At 61.3% G+C, this 12405-nt stretch overlaps 1 protein-coding gene across 1 annotated transcript; it reads left to right on the plus strand.

Moving 5' to 3' along the window:
* Positions 1 to 8006: 8006 nt before the first annotated feature.
* VENTX (VENT homeobox) lies at positions 8007 to 10446 on the plus strand. The gene is given in 5 exon segments (XM_032281140.1): positions 8007 to 8244; positions 9822 to 9854; positions 9857 to 9981; positions 10067 to 10348; positions 10351 to 10446. Coding segments are annotated over 5 exon segments (774 nt in total).
* Positions 10447 to 12405: the final 1959 nt, after the last annotated feature.

Here is a 12405-nt window from a genome sequence, read left to right on the forward strand (position 1 = left end):
GGCCACCTGGGGGGTGGTGGGCACGGTGCCTGCCGCTGGCTCCTGGTTACCGCGATTCTCAAGGCCACAACAGACTCTCCCTGCTCCTCCTGGGGAGCCCCAGTAAGTAAGACAGAGGGGGAGGGTGGGCTTCGCTGGGGTTCTGGAGAGAAACTGAGGCTGACCCACCTCAGGTTGGGGGGAGGCGGCCTCCAAGCTGCCCAGCAGAGAACTCCCACTGACCCCGGAGTAGCATGGGGCGTTCCAAGGTACTCCCGTAGCCTCGGGCAGTCTGGAGCCATCTTGCTGACCTCTCCCAGGTCCTTGGAAACAAAGGAGGAGGAGAAGCCACGCAGCTCCGGGGAGGTGGTTCTGGTCTGGGTGGGCCCTGGGCAGCGCTGAGCGGCTAGGGTGTGATCCTTGGGCAGAGGCTGAGGGCAGGGTCCTTGCAATTTTGAGAAAACTGAAGCACACCTGCCCAGGAGGCATCTTTCCAAGTAGCAATAGAGGGCCCCTGAGTCAGAAGGCGGATTGGGTGGAGCCGGAGATACAAATGTAGCCTGGAGGAATTTCACTAGCATAACAATGCCTGCAAATTAGCAGGCCCATCCAGGAAGACAGTGGCTTGCCCTGGGCCTGCAGCTAAATGGGGCTGGGGGTCCCCGTGGGTGGTAGGGTTGGAGCCCCCTCCGCACTTGCTTTTCTGAGGACCCGGAAGAATAGGTCCTGCAGGCACTGATGGCAGCTCCTGGGAATCAACACCTTGTCCAGGTCTGATGGGAGGCCTGTGGGACCACACCTGCAAGAACTGACTCCAGGTGTCACCTCATTTAAAACAGGCTGGACACGCTGGCTCATCGCTGTAACCAGCATTTTAGGAGGCCTTGGTCGGGGGGGAGGTGGATTCCTTGGTCAGGAGTTCAAGACCAGCCTGACCAACATGATGAAACCCTGTTTGTACTAAAAATAGAAAAACTAGTGGGGCGTGGTGGCACGCAGTCTCAGCTACTCAGGAGGCTGGGGCAGGAGAATCACTTGAACCCGAGAGGCGGAGGTTGCAGTGGGCAGAGATCACACCACTGCACTCCAGCCCGGCAACAGGCAACACTGTCTCAAAAAAAAAAAAAAAGCACTCTGAACCAGGCTCAGTGGCTCACGCCTGTAATCCTAACATTTTGGGAGGCCGAGGCAGAAGGATCACTTGGGTTTAGGCATTCAAAACCAGCACAGGTAACATGGCGAGACCACATCTCTATTAAAAATTCCAAAATTAGGGCCGGGCGCGGTGGCTCAAGCCTGTAATCCCAGCACTTTGGGAGGCCGAGGCGGGTGGATCACGAGGTCAAGAGATCGAGACCATCCTGGTCAACATGGTGAAACCCCGTCTCTACTAAAAACTACAAAAAAATTAGCTGAGCATGGTGGCACGTGCCTGTAATCCCAGCTACTCAGGAGGCTGAGGCAGGAGAATTGCCTGAACCCAGGAGGCGGAGGTTGCGGTGAGCCGAGATCGCGCCATTGCACTCCAGCCTGGGTAACAAGAGCGAAACTCCGTCTCAAAAAAAAAAAAAAAAAATTCCAAAATTAGCTGGGCATGGTGCCATGCACCTTTAACCTCAGCTATTTGGGGAAACAGGTGGGAGGATGGCTTGAGCAAAGCAGGTCGAGGCTGCATGAGCTGTGCTTGTGCTACTGCTGTCCAGCCTGGGCAACAAAGTGAGACCTTGACTAAAAGAAAAGTCTGTCCTCAGGTCCACCCTGCTGTGTTTCCTGAGAATCTCCAAGCTGGTAAAAACCTGTTGGATGAGCCAAGTTTCCAAGCATCCCCCCTCACGTACACAGCCCCCAAAGGTCAGAGACACAGGCTGGGGGCCCCATGGGGTCTGAAACAGCTGAAGTACACCCTGCCTGACAGCACGCCCAGGTCCCGTCGGCCACATCCCAGCAAACGCACCAACACCCTAAGTGTGGGGCTGTGCTGCCCCCTCACCGGGTTACTGGACACTCTGCCCTCTCCAAGCAGGAGCGATTTAGGGGCACCAGGCAGAATTCACCTGCCTTCCTGTTCAGGCAGTAGGGTGAGGGTCACGTGTCATGATCCTCCTGAGCCCGGTATCAAAATAATGAATCTGAACACGCAGGCCCTGGATCTCTAATACTTTGTAATCTGGTGCAGGGAGTATATTTTGGCTGTTTAAAATCAATTTAGGGGCCGGGTGTGGTGACTCATGCCTGTAATCCCAGACTTTGGGAGGCTGAGGCAAGAGAATCACTTGAGCTCAGGAGTTCGAGACCAGCCTTGGCAACATGCCAAAACCCCAACTCTACAAAAAATACAAAAATTAACGGCATGGTGGCATGCACCTGTAGTCCCAGCTTCACTGGAGGCTGAGGCAGGAGGATCACTTTGGCCCCGGAGGCCGAGACTGCAGTGAGCTGTGATCGCATGAGGCACTCCAGCCCGGGCAAAAGCCTGTCTCCAAAATAAATAACTGGCTCTATGGACATTGCAGGATTAATCTCCTGTGTGCTGTTTAATGGGGCCAGGGTTTGAGCACAGCTGGCCTAGCTTGCCCAGGCCCTTAGCTGGTTTCTTTAGCGCCCTTCACTTGTCTGCTTTTCCCAAGGTCCCTCTAGCTGACCCAGCAGCAAGGCCCCAGCTGTTGGTGCCATCTGTCTTAGGCTGGGGGTCCTCTGTGTATGGCCAGGTATATGCAGAGCCCTGGACCAGGCGCTAGGCTGGGCTCATCTTGCCCCATGACTGATCACTAGGGTAGGACAGGGTCCCCCAAGACCTCTCTTCAAATCGGTGCCCCTGTGGTCTCAATAGGGGCCCCCTAGACAGCAGACTTGCCTCTTTTTAAAAACTGTAGTAAAATGCATCTGACATAACCGCCATCGCAGCCACTTCTAAGTGCACAGGTCCCTGGTGTCCCAGACGTTCACAGGCTTGTGCGGCTGTCACTACATCCACCTCCATAACTCACCCCATCTTCCAGACTGAAACTCGTCCCTTGAACACCGGCTCCCACCTCTCCTCCCCCAGCCCCTGGTAAACACCCTTCTGCTTTCTGTCTGTGAATCTGACCACTCCAGATAACACACAGAAGACAATCTTCTTTCTGTGCCTGGCTGGTTTTGCCCAGCGTGACGTCCTCTAGATCCACCCGCGTTGTAGCCTGTGGCGGGATTTGCTTCCTTTCTGAGGCTGAATCATACTCCACGTGTGGAGGGAGCATGCCTTCGCTGTTCATCCGTGGTGGGTTGATGGACAGTGTCCTGCTTCCACGTCTCTAATGCTGCTGTGCTCATGGATGTACAAACATCTCAGAAACCCTGTCCTCAGTTCTTCCTGTACCCAGAAGGGGACTTTGTACGACAATTCCATGATTCGTTTTTGGAGGAGCCCCCAAGCTCCTTCCCACAGCAGCTGCATTCCCACCAAGAGTCCCCAGAGCACCCCCAACTTCACCTCCCCGCCACACTTGCTGTTTTCTGGGTTGTTTTTTTATGTATTTATGTATTCAGTATTGCCATCCCAATGGAGGTGAGGTTTGCACCTTTTTCTGTTTTGTTGTATTGTAGAGATGGGGTCTTGCTAGGTTGCCCAAGCTGGTCTCAAACTCCTGGGCTCAAGCAGTCCTCCTGCCTCGGCCTCTCAAAGTGCTGGGGTTACAGGCGTGAGCCAGCCACCGCACCTGACTTACCAACTGTTTTCAATAGCCTGTGGAGATACAGAAACATTCCACCCCATGACCGATGGCTTGGCGGGCCCATCTGGCCAGCGTCTCCACCACAGACAGGGTCAATCTGTTGTCCAGGCTGGAGTGCACCTCCCAGGCTTTAGCAATCAATTCTGCCTCAGCCTCCTGGGTAGCTGGGACCACAGGCATGGGCTACCATGCCCCTATAACTGAATTTTTTTAATTTAACTAATTTTATTTAATTTAAATCGCTGCACGTGCCTCAGTTGTTACATCCCACACCTCCAGCAGTGACTCCAGCGCCTCACTGTGGCTGTACCTCTGTGAGCCTGGTCCGGGAGGCTGGCCCGGCCCCTGTCAGAGGCCTGGGCACCCCAGGAGGATGCAGGAGCCGCACCCCTGCAGATGTTCTGGCCCCCACGGCTCTGAATCACCAGCAAAAAGGTCACAGACCAGGTCAGGTCTGCAAACTACCCGCTCACTGATCACGGCGTGGGGAAAGAAGTGGGGGCATCGCGGGTGGGGGGATGCCCTGAGGCCATGCAGCATCTGCTCTCAGAGCTGTGGGCATCAAGACCACGGGTGAAGGCCAGAGAGATGCCTGAGGCAGCCAGAAGACAGGTGCACCCACAGCTCACACACCTGCCCAGCACCCCTGGTGCTGGTCCCCTGTCCAGGAGGCTGTGGGGCCAGTGTCCAGTGGGAGCTGATTCAGGCCTGAGGTCACTGTTGGCCACCTTGGTGCCCATGGCTGGGGCTTTCACCCTCAACCTGTGAGTAGGGTGCTGGTCAGAGGAGGCCTGCTGGACACCTCCCACCTGGCAAACAAAGTCAGTGGCCCCCACATCCCTCCAGGGGGCCTCCACCTGCCTGACTCCTCTCCTTTCACTTCCCACAGCCTCGAGAGCCACCACGGGTGGGGTCCTTTTCAGGTTTAGCCTTAGTGCCTGACTCACCTGCAAAACCTCTTGGAATTGAGTCAGCCTCTACTCTGCTGCCCTGGTGCCCACCCAGCCCTGCAGGCGGTGGGAAGGGGCACTTGCAGGCAGCGGTCACCCCGAACTTCCCAAAGCCTCTGCTCTGTCCCTGGAGGGCCCCAAGGAAGGACAGGAGACGCAGAGAGAGGCAGGGGGGCCCTGAGCAGCCCTTCTCAGGCAGCCTCCAGGGAGCTGTGCCCGCCTGCGTGTCCCCCATCCTCACCCACCCAGTGGACTCCACTTGAATGCCCGACTGGGGCAGCGTGAGGCCCACAGAGCTGCCCACCCTCACACCTCCCTTACCCCAACCAGGAAAATTGGGGGCTCCGAAGGACAAAGCGGTGTTTAAGGCGGGGTGAGCTGTGCCGGGTGTGGCAAGAACCCACCACAGGAGAGGTGGGGGTGGGAGGGGGCATCGTCGGGGCCAAGTAGCTGTGGCCTCAGGTTACCCATAGAGCATGTGACGGCTGGGGTGGTGTGGGGCCGGGAAGAGGCGGGCCTGTAGGCTGGGAGGACGCCCAGACCAGTCCAGTGGATGGGTGTGGGGGGGGGGGCGCGCGTAGGGTCTTCGGGGAGGAGGGGCGTGGAGTGCAGGGTAGCGGGCATAGGGATGTCCAGGAGGGGACAGTGTGGTGGTATTGGGGAGGGAGATGGGGAGACTGGGCTTGTCAAGGAGCGGGGCATGTTAGGGTGTCCGGGAGGAGGATGTGGAGGTATGGGGGGGGACGGGGGAGAGTAGGGGTGTCGGCCTGGAGTGGGGGGTGTGTGGGGGTGTCAAGGAGGGCGCGCATGGGGATATGGGGGGGGGCGTGGGGGTGTCCGAGAGGCTGCGGGGGTGGGTGTTGGAGAGGGGATGAGGCCTCTCCCTCAGGTGGTCCCGGAGGAGGCTCCAGCGAGTCTTGACGGGGCCGGCGGGAGCAGGGTGGTCTGGCACCGGCGGGAGCACGCGCTGGGCCTGGTGCCTTCCCTGAGCCCGTGGCCGCGGGTGGAGCCCGTTTCGGGGACTAGTTGGGCTCCGGGCCCTGTGTGGGGACGGGGCTGCCGGCCTGGGAGTGACGCGGGATTTCGCCGCCCAGCGCTACCCCGTCCGGTCCCCGACGGTGGGGGTCGGGGCGGTGCCCGCGGGGGCTACGCTCTGGGGCGCGCGGGGACCAATTCTCGGGGGCGCCGAAGTCTCCTAGCAAGGGCAGCTCACCGGGACGCGTCCCAGAGCCGGGGGCGGACGGAGGCTTTGGTGACCCCAGGCCCCGGCTGCCGGAGGCGGGGAGGACTGAGCCTCCGCTGTGGGGCCGCTGGGTGGGAGACAGGGGCCGCCCCGGCGCAGCAAGGGCCTGGATGGGGGCCCAGGACCGAGGGGGTGTCTGACCCTGCTGCATGGAGGCGAGGATGCCTTCGTACTTCGGGGGGTCGGAGGGGGCGTTTCAGGTGGAGGTGGAGTCGGGGGAGCTGGGAAACTGGGAGGAGGGTCTCCGTGTAGAGCTGGGGGTGGGAGGGCTGAACGGCGTGCAGAAGGGGCTCAGACCCCGGGGGCCCCCGAAATTAGAAATGGAGAAGGGTAAGGCTGGGTGCTGGAACGTGTGTTGGTGCGTTTCACAAGTCCACGCTTGTGGCGTTCCTCCTTATGTAAGGGATGCTTCTAGGCCTTTTTCCTGCCTGTCGAACGTTCTGTGTTGGAGGGTCATGGGGGGTGCTGTCTTTTGCTCCATTTTGAGGCACCGCCCACAGCAGCCCGCACCACCAGGGCCTCTGCTCCCACGTGGCAGGGCCGCCCCCACTGCCCCAGGGCTGGGGACCCGCCCCGGGGGCACCCTCGGAGCCAGTCATGTGGCCGCAGGCATCGGGCCCTCGCCGCCGCTGGTCGGGACACTCGGCCGGTCCCGGTCTCTCCGGAGACGAAGTGGGGAGGGGTCTAGGCCGAGTTCCGGGCCCCTATCCCGCCTATTTCACTCCCAGACGCCACGTCCAAAGCCCCCGGCGCCCCGCCCCCGCCCGCCTCCCCCTTGAGGGTCCGGGGACCTAACTGGGCCGGTGCACGGTCCAAGGAAGACCCGGGTCAGCGGCTGCGTGGTCCGTGCCCCGACCCCTCGCCTGGGACCCAGGTCAGCCGCCGATCGCTTCCCCGAGAAGGTCCCGCCAGCGCCCACCTCCCGGGCTCCCCCCTCTTTCTCAGCCTGGGAGGCTGCGTTGGGCGTTACCGGGGGACGAGGCCTGCGGGTCTATTTGATTTCGCCGGGCGGCTTGGGCGCTGAGGCGGCGGCGTCAGGGCCGGGCCCGGGATCTGGGCGGCTCGCTGGACCCCGTCTGCGCCGAAACCCTGCGTGGCTTCCAGGGCCGGACCTGCGCTCGCTCCCAATTCCGGCCGCAGGAGACGCAGGGCGGACCCGGAGCCCGAACCCTGGGGACACCGTGGCTGAGAGTCCGGCGGAGGCTCGGGGCGTGGCCGCGTCCCACCCTACGGCGCAGGCGATCCGGGGGCGTCGGAGACATTGCGCCCTGGTTCTCCGGGCAGCTCGGGCTGGAGGTTAGTGGGAGCAGCGACCGCGGTGACCGTCCCCGTGAGGTTTGCGCTCCACAGCCCCCGGTGGCTCTGTCCCCGCCCTGGCCACCGTGGGGACAGCCCGGCTTGACGGGAACGCGCCAGTCGCGCAGCCGAAGTGGAGTTGCGAGCCCTTGAAGCTCGGGATGGGGTCGGGGAGCCACGCGCGCCCGAATGCCCGGGAGCGAGTCCCCCAGAGGAGCCGGGCCGGGGCTGGAGGCGGCGGAGTCCACTGAGCGCGAGGCCCCCCCCGGCACTCCCTCCCCGCGCGCCGCTCCGCCAGGCCCTCCGCTGTCTCTCCTTTCCCGGAACGCCTCCTGGGGTCCTGCGCGGACGCGGCGCACGCGGGCACCGGCCGAGTCCGCCCTGACTCTCCCAGCCTGAAGCCGGCTCGCGCTCAGGTGTCCGGGCTGGACACACGCTCCAGCGTCCCCACGGAGAGGAGAGGTGGCCGGCCCTCGCTCGGGACGCGCCCGAGTGGGAGTGGGACCCTCTTCCCTGCCTGCGGCCCCGGCCTGCGGGATGGGGGTTGGGAGAGATGAAAGGAATCCGCCGTTCCCGAACCCTCACCGCTCCGGGAACCAGGCCCGCAGCCCCGCCCCTCCCCCAGACATCTAGGAGCGGGGAGGTGTGAACGGCCTCCTTTGTGCCTCTGAACGGAGGCAATTAGGCGCTGCTTATCTGGGAATTAGTCGTCCCAGCAAACCGGGCTTCCGCCCCCTCCTCCTGGGCGTATAAATGGCGGAGCCCGCGGTGCCACCCGCGCCTGGCCAGCCCCGCCTGGCCTTCCCTCCGGCCCACCTGGCCGCCATGCGTCTCTCCTCCTCCCCACCTCGTGGCCCGCAGCAGCCCTCCAGCTTTGGCTCGGTGGACTGGCTCTCCCAGAGCAGCTGCCCGGGGCCCACCCACACCCTCAGGCCTGCCAACGCCTCCCCAGGGGTCCTGCCTGGCCTGGGCCAGGCACCAGCTACCCGGGAGTCCCCTCAGGCCATCAGCATGGAGGAGGCTAGGTCCCCACATCTGCCTGTGCCGCAGAGGACCGTGGCTGGTAGGTCCGGATCGGGGGTCCCTTCCTTTCCAGGTGGAGATGGGAGTTGGGGAGAGGCCAGGAGCCAGACGGCTGCATCCCCCGCAGTGGCCTGCGGACTAGGGCAGGGCCTGAGGCTTTTCCTTGAGGACCGGCCAGGGCCTGGCCTGCGCCCTTCCTGGAGCACAGCTTCCCACGAAACCAAAGCCTTGACGGGGATTTTCTCTCCTTGAGCCCCCAGTGGGCTCCCCTGCCTGTCCTGTCACCCCGTTCCCCACCCCAGCCTGGTGGTGAGGGACCGCCCAAGGAGTCCCAGTCTGCATTTCCCTGCCCCAATTCCAGGCGCCCCCCAAAACACAGCACAGACTTGGGTCCCGTTCCTCTGGTCTTCCAGCCCCTTGGCCATCGGGACATAGGTCCAAGGGCCCCAGTGATTTGCCAACCTCCCAGCACCTAGGTTCAAGCCGGTCCCAGGCCTCCTGGAGTACAGCTGTCTTTTCTTAAACAGTGCCGTGGATTTGGTGTAAGGGTGGCCGTGACCGAGGCCTGCAGAAACTGAAGTTGTCTCTGTCCCTGTGGTCTGCTGACAGCAAAGGTTCTCCGCGTTTGTCTGTTAGTCTTTGCAATGTCATCTCGGGTTTTAGGTTTAAGGTAGTACTTGGTCAAAAGTGGGGTTGACATTGAAAGTTTTCACTTTTTTTCTTTTTAAAGACGGGGTTTCACCATGTTGGTCAGGCTGGTCTTGAACTCCCGACCTCACGTGATCCTCCCGCCTTGGCCTCCAAAGTGCTTGGATTACAGGCGTGAGCCACCACGCCAGGCCTGAAAGTTTTCAATTTTAAAAGTCTCATCCTTACGGAGTAACCTTGTGCTTCAGGGAGGTGAGAATGTAAATGTGTTCTCTGCAGCTAGTTAGCCTGCTCCACCCCAAAAAAGCCAGCCCTCCCCACCCTGCACCCACTCCCGGTGCTGACCCCTACAGGCCTCCCCGACGCACGGCACTCACTTGCTTTCCAGGTCTGCCGAATGCTTTCAGGTTAGCGTTGAGACAGACTGTAAAGTGCACTTCCTCCACAGAAACACCCGTGAGCATTTTGGTCAGACTCGAGGTGAAGGTTGATTCATTTCACCAGTTGGCCTCCTTCCTGGGACTCAGCCCAGATGCCCAGGCCACCTTGTGGGGCTTTTTAACACCAACCCCCATCCCTCCTTTTAGAAATTAGAAAACAGACGAGACGGAGGCAGGCCTGGAGATGCAGACTGAGCTCCCTGGGTGGGGCCCAGGCCTTTGCATATAATGGAGTCTACCTTACCTGGCTGGAAGGTCGGGAAGGGCGTTCTCGGAAGCAGCTTCTGGAAGGGAAGTGTGGGATGGGGCAGAAGGGAGTGCACTGAGCAGGGGTCAGGCCGACAGTGCCGTTAACATTCCTTCCTGCCTCGAGCCACCTCGCTGGGCCGGGTTGCTGGTCCCAGTCAGGAGAGAAGGTCTGCCCAGGCCATCCCCGCCCCAGCACAGCTGTCTTCGCCTGTGGTTACCCGTGGCCGGGAGCCTGCCCTCTGGGGCCTGTGGAGCCGATTGCCCTCACCCTCTCCGGCAGGGTTGAGTGGGGAGCCAAACCCCTGGCGGGCTCCCCTGTCCACACAGCCTTCAGCACCGAGCAGGTCCGCACCCTGGAGGGCGTCTTCCGGCACCACCAGCACCTGGGCCCTCTGGAGCAGAAGAGGCTGGCCAGGGAGGTGCAGCTCTCAGAGCTCCAGGTGAGGTGGGCCAGGCAGACTGGGGTGGGCAAGGGTGGCCTGGTGGCCTCCTTTCACCCCTGCTGCCATCTTGGTTTTCCTGCAGGTAAAAACCTGGTTTCAGAATCGCCAGATGAAGCACAAACGGGAGGTGCAGGATGCCCAGCTGAACAGCCCCTTCTTGGGGTCTCTCCACCTGCCCCCGGCTCCTCACTCACCATCTCCCGGCCTGGCCAGTGACCTGCAGCTGCTGTGCCCCTGGGCACCCCTGCCCGGGCCCCAGGCTCTGCTGCTGCCCCTGGGCTCCTTCTGGGGTCTCTGCCAGGTGGAACAAGAGGCCCTGGCCTCTGCCTGGCCATCCTGCTGCGGGCAGCCCCTGGCATACCACCTCTAAGCCCAGGACATGGCGTGCAAACTCGGGGACCAGTGCTGTCCATGGGGCCCTGGGGCCTGCGTGCTCTGCCTCAGACGGGGGATGCGTTTTGAGAAAGCACCTAACACGCGGTCTGTGCAGCGGGCACCTGGCGCCCGCCGGAGGACAGAGCTGCTCTGTTTACACCTCTCACCCTGAGCCACGCAAAGGCTCTGGAGATTTCTGGAGAATATTAAAGCCACCTCTTCACTGAAAGATTTCAAAAGGGTCAGTTTAGGAAGTCAATGAAGGGTCAGTGAACAGAGTCAAATGCAGCAGTGGACTTGTTATGGGTAGGGCTTTCAGCATATGGTAAAAGGATAATTTGTTTTTTAAAAAGTGTTGGAAAAACGGGTTTTCCAGTTGGAAAAAGTAAAGGTTGTAAAGCTTTGTGTGTAAAAAAGAAAGCCACGAAGGATTGGAAGGGAATGCAGGTGTCATATTTATAACCTTGTGGTGGGTCCCTCTTCGCAAGGACCCCAAAGCTGGAAAGCCGGAGAGAACAAAGGTGAAAGTGAACGTGTGCGCTGGGGCCTCCGTGCGCTCTGGGCTGTGTGTGAGCCGGGACTGCGCCTGCAGCCTGCTGGACGCTGCTCTTCTCTGGCCAGGGAAAGCTGGCAGCCGGGACCTGCGGCCGTGCCTGGACTGACTGTCCTGCCTGTCCCCACCCTCCAGCTGTGCTCGTCCGTCCCCTCCTCACAGCAGCCTCGGGACAAAACAACGACTCCGGGACAGCACTTTCTGCAGAAAGTCTAGAAGTGCCCAGCATGGGTGGCACGGAAGCCCTCCTCGGGAGGACCGCCCCTCGTGGATGGACCGTTCTGGGGGCAGACTCCTGGCTGCACACACAGCCTCAGACAAGCACGTGTCGGTCCACGTTGCCCCGGAGTGCCACGGAGGCAGGCTGCATGGGCGCCCAGGTGGACAGGTTCGGCCTGCCGGACTGCGAGGCAACCTGTGAAACCTACCCAGGCATCCCACCAGAAACAATGTCCTGTGGCCATGTCCACGGCAAGGGCCACTTTCCCCTTGCGCATTTCTGCATTGCTGGAAGTGTTAGAACCAGCACGTGCTTTTATGATACAACCCCAGGAAAGAGCGGAAGAGCTGCTGTGTGCCCTGGACAACGCGGACATGTGGCTGTGGTTGGAGTCCGTGATAAAAGCCCACGTGTGCAGCCCCGCCCTCGGGAATGGCTTCCGGTCCCTGTGTGGCTCCGGCCACACACCGTTTGGCCCTGGTCTCTGAACTCCCCTGTGAGTACGGCCCTGAGCCGGTGACATCTTCAGGTCCTGCCACCACGCTGGAGCCTACAAGGCAGCAGCCTCTCGGGGCTGAGCTGGGCCTTCCTAGGACCTGGCTTGATCCTGCAGAGGAGCAGGGTGGGCTCCACGTGTCCAGCAGGGACCCAGACACTGAGTTCCGAGGGTCCTCAAGGCCTTGGGACCTAGGGAGGGCTCTGCCACCCAGAAATTCCAAACCTCCCTTCCTGAGCCCCGTCGGGCTGCCATGGGAGTCGGCTGCAGCGATGTAAAGAAGGCCCCACAAATGCACGCCCCTCTGTCCCCACAAACAGTGACCCCACTGCCCCCACGAGTGCAGTGCCCCAGCTGCTGTTTGCCCCACCGCACTCGACATCCCCATGAGGGCATCTGACAGGCATCGGGGATCCTGACCCTGCTCCTCTCCCATCTGCCCCTCTGCAGCCAGCCTGGTGCCCTCACCCTTGCTGGCCTGTCCATGTGCTGGGAGCAAGCCCATCCCCCACTCACAGTGCCAACCTCCAGGCAGACGTGAGGAACCCAGACCGTGCTCCCAGGCACATGGATGGAGGGTGGCAGGGCAGACACCTGCACATCCTGGACAGAGACGGGACGTGTGTGTGTATGTGTGGGGGACTGTGCCCGTATGTCGAGTATGTGCATGTGTGGGAGGTGCTGTGCATGTGCACACTGTGTGCATGTGTAGTGAACGTGTGTGTTGTGTGCATGTGTACCGTGCGCGTGTGTGTTGCGTGCATGTGTACCGTGCGC

The sequence above is a fragment of the Sapajus apella genome, unplaced genomic scaffold, assembly GCF_009761245.1.
Source record: "Sapajus apella isolate SASKATOON/1434 unplaced genomic scaffold, GSC_monkey_1.0 scaffold13, whole genome shotgun sequence".
In the NCBI taxonomy this organism is placed as follows: domain Eukaryota; kingdom Metazoa; phylum Chordata; class Mammalia; order Primates; family Cebidae; genus Sapajus; species Sapajus apella.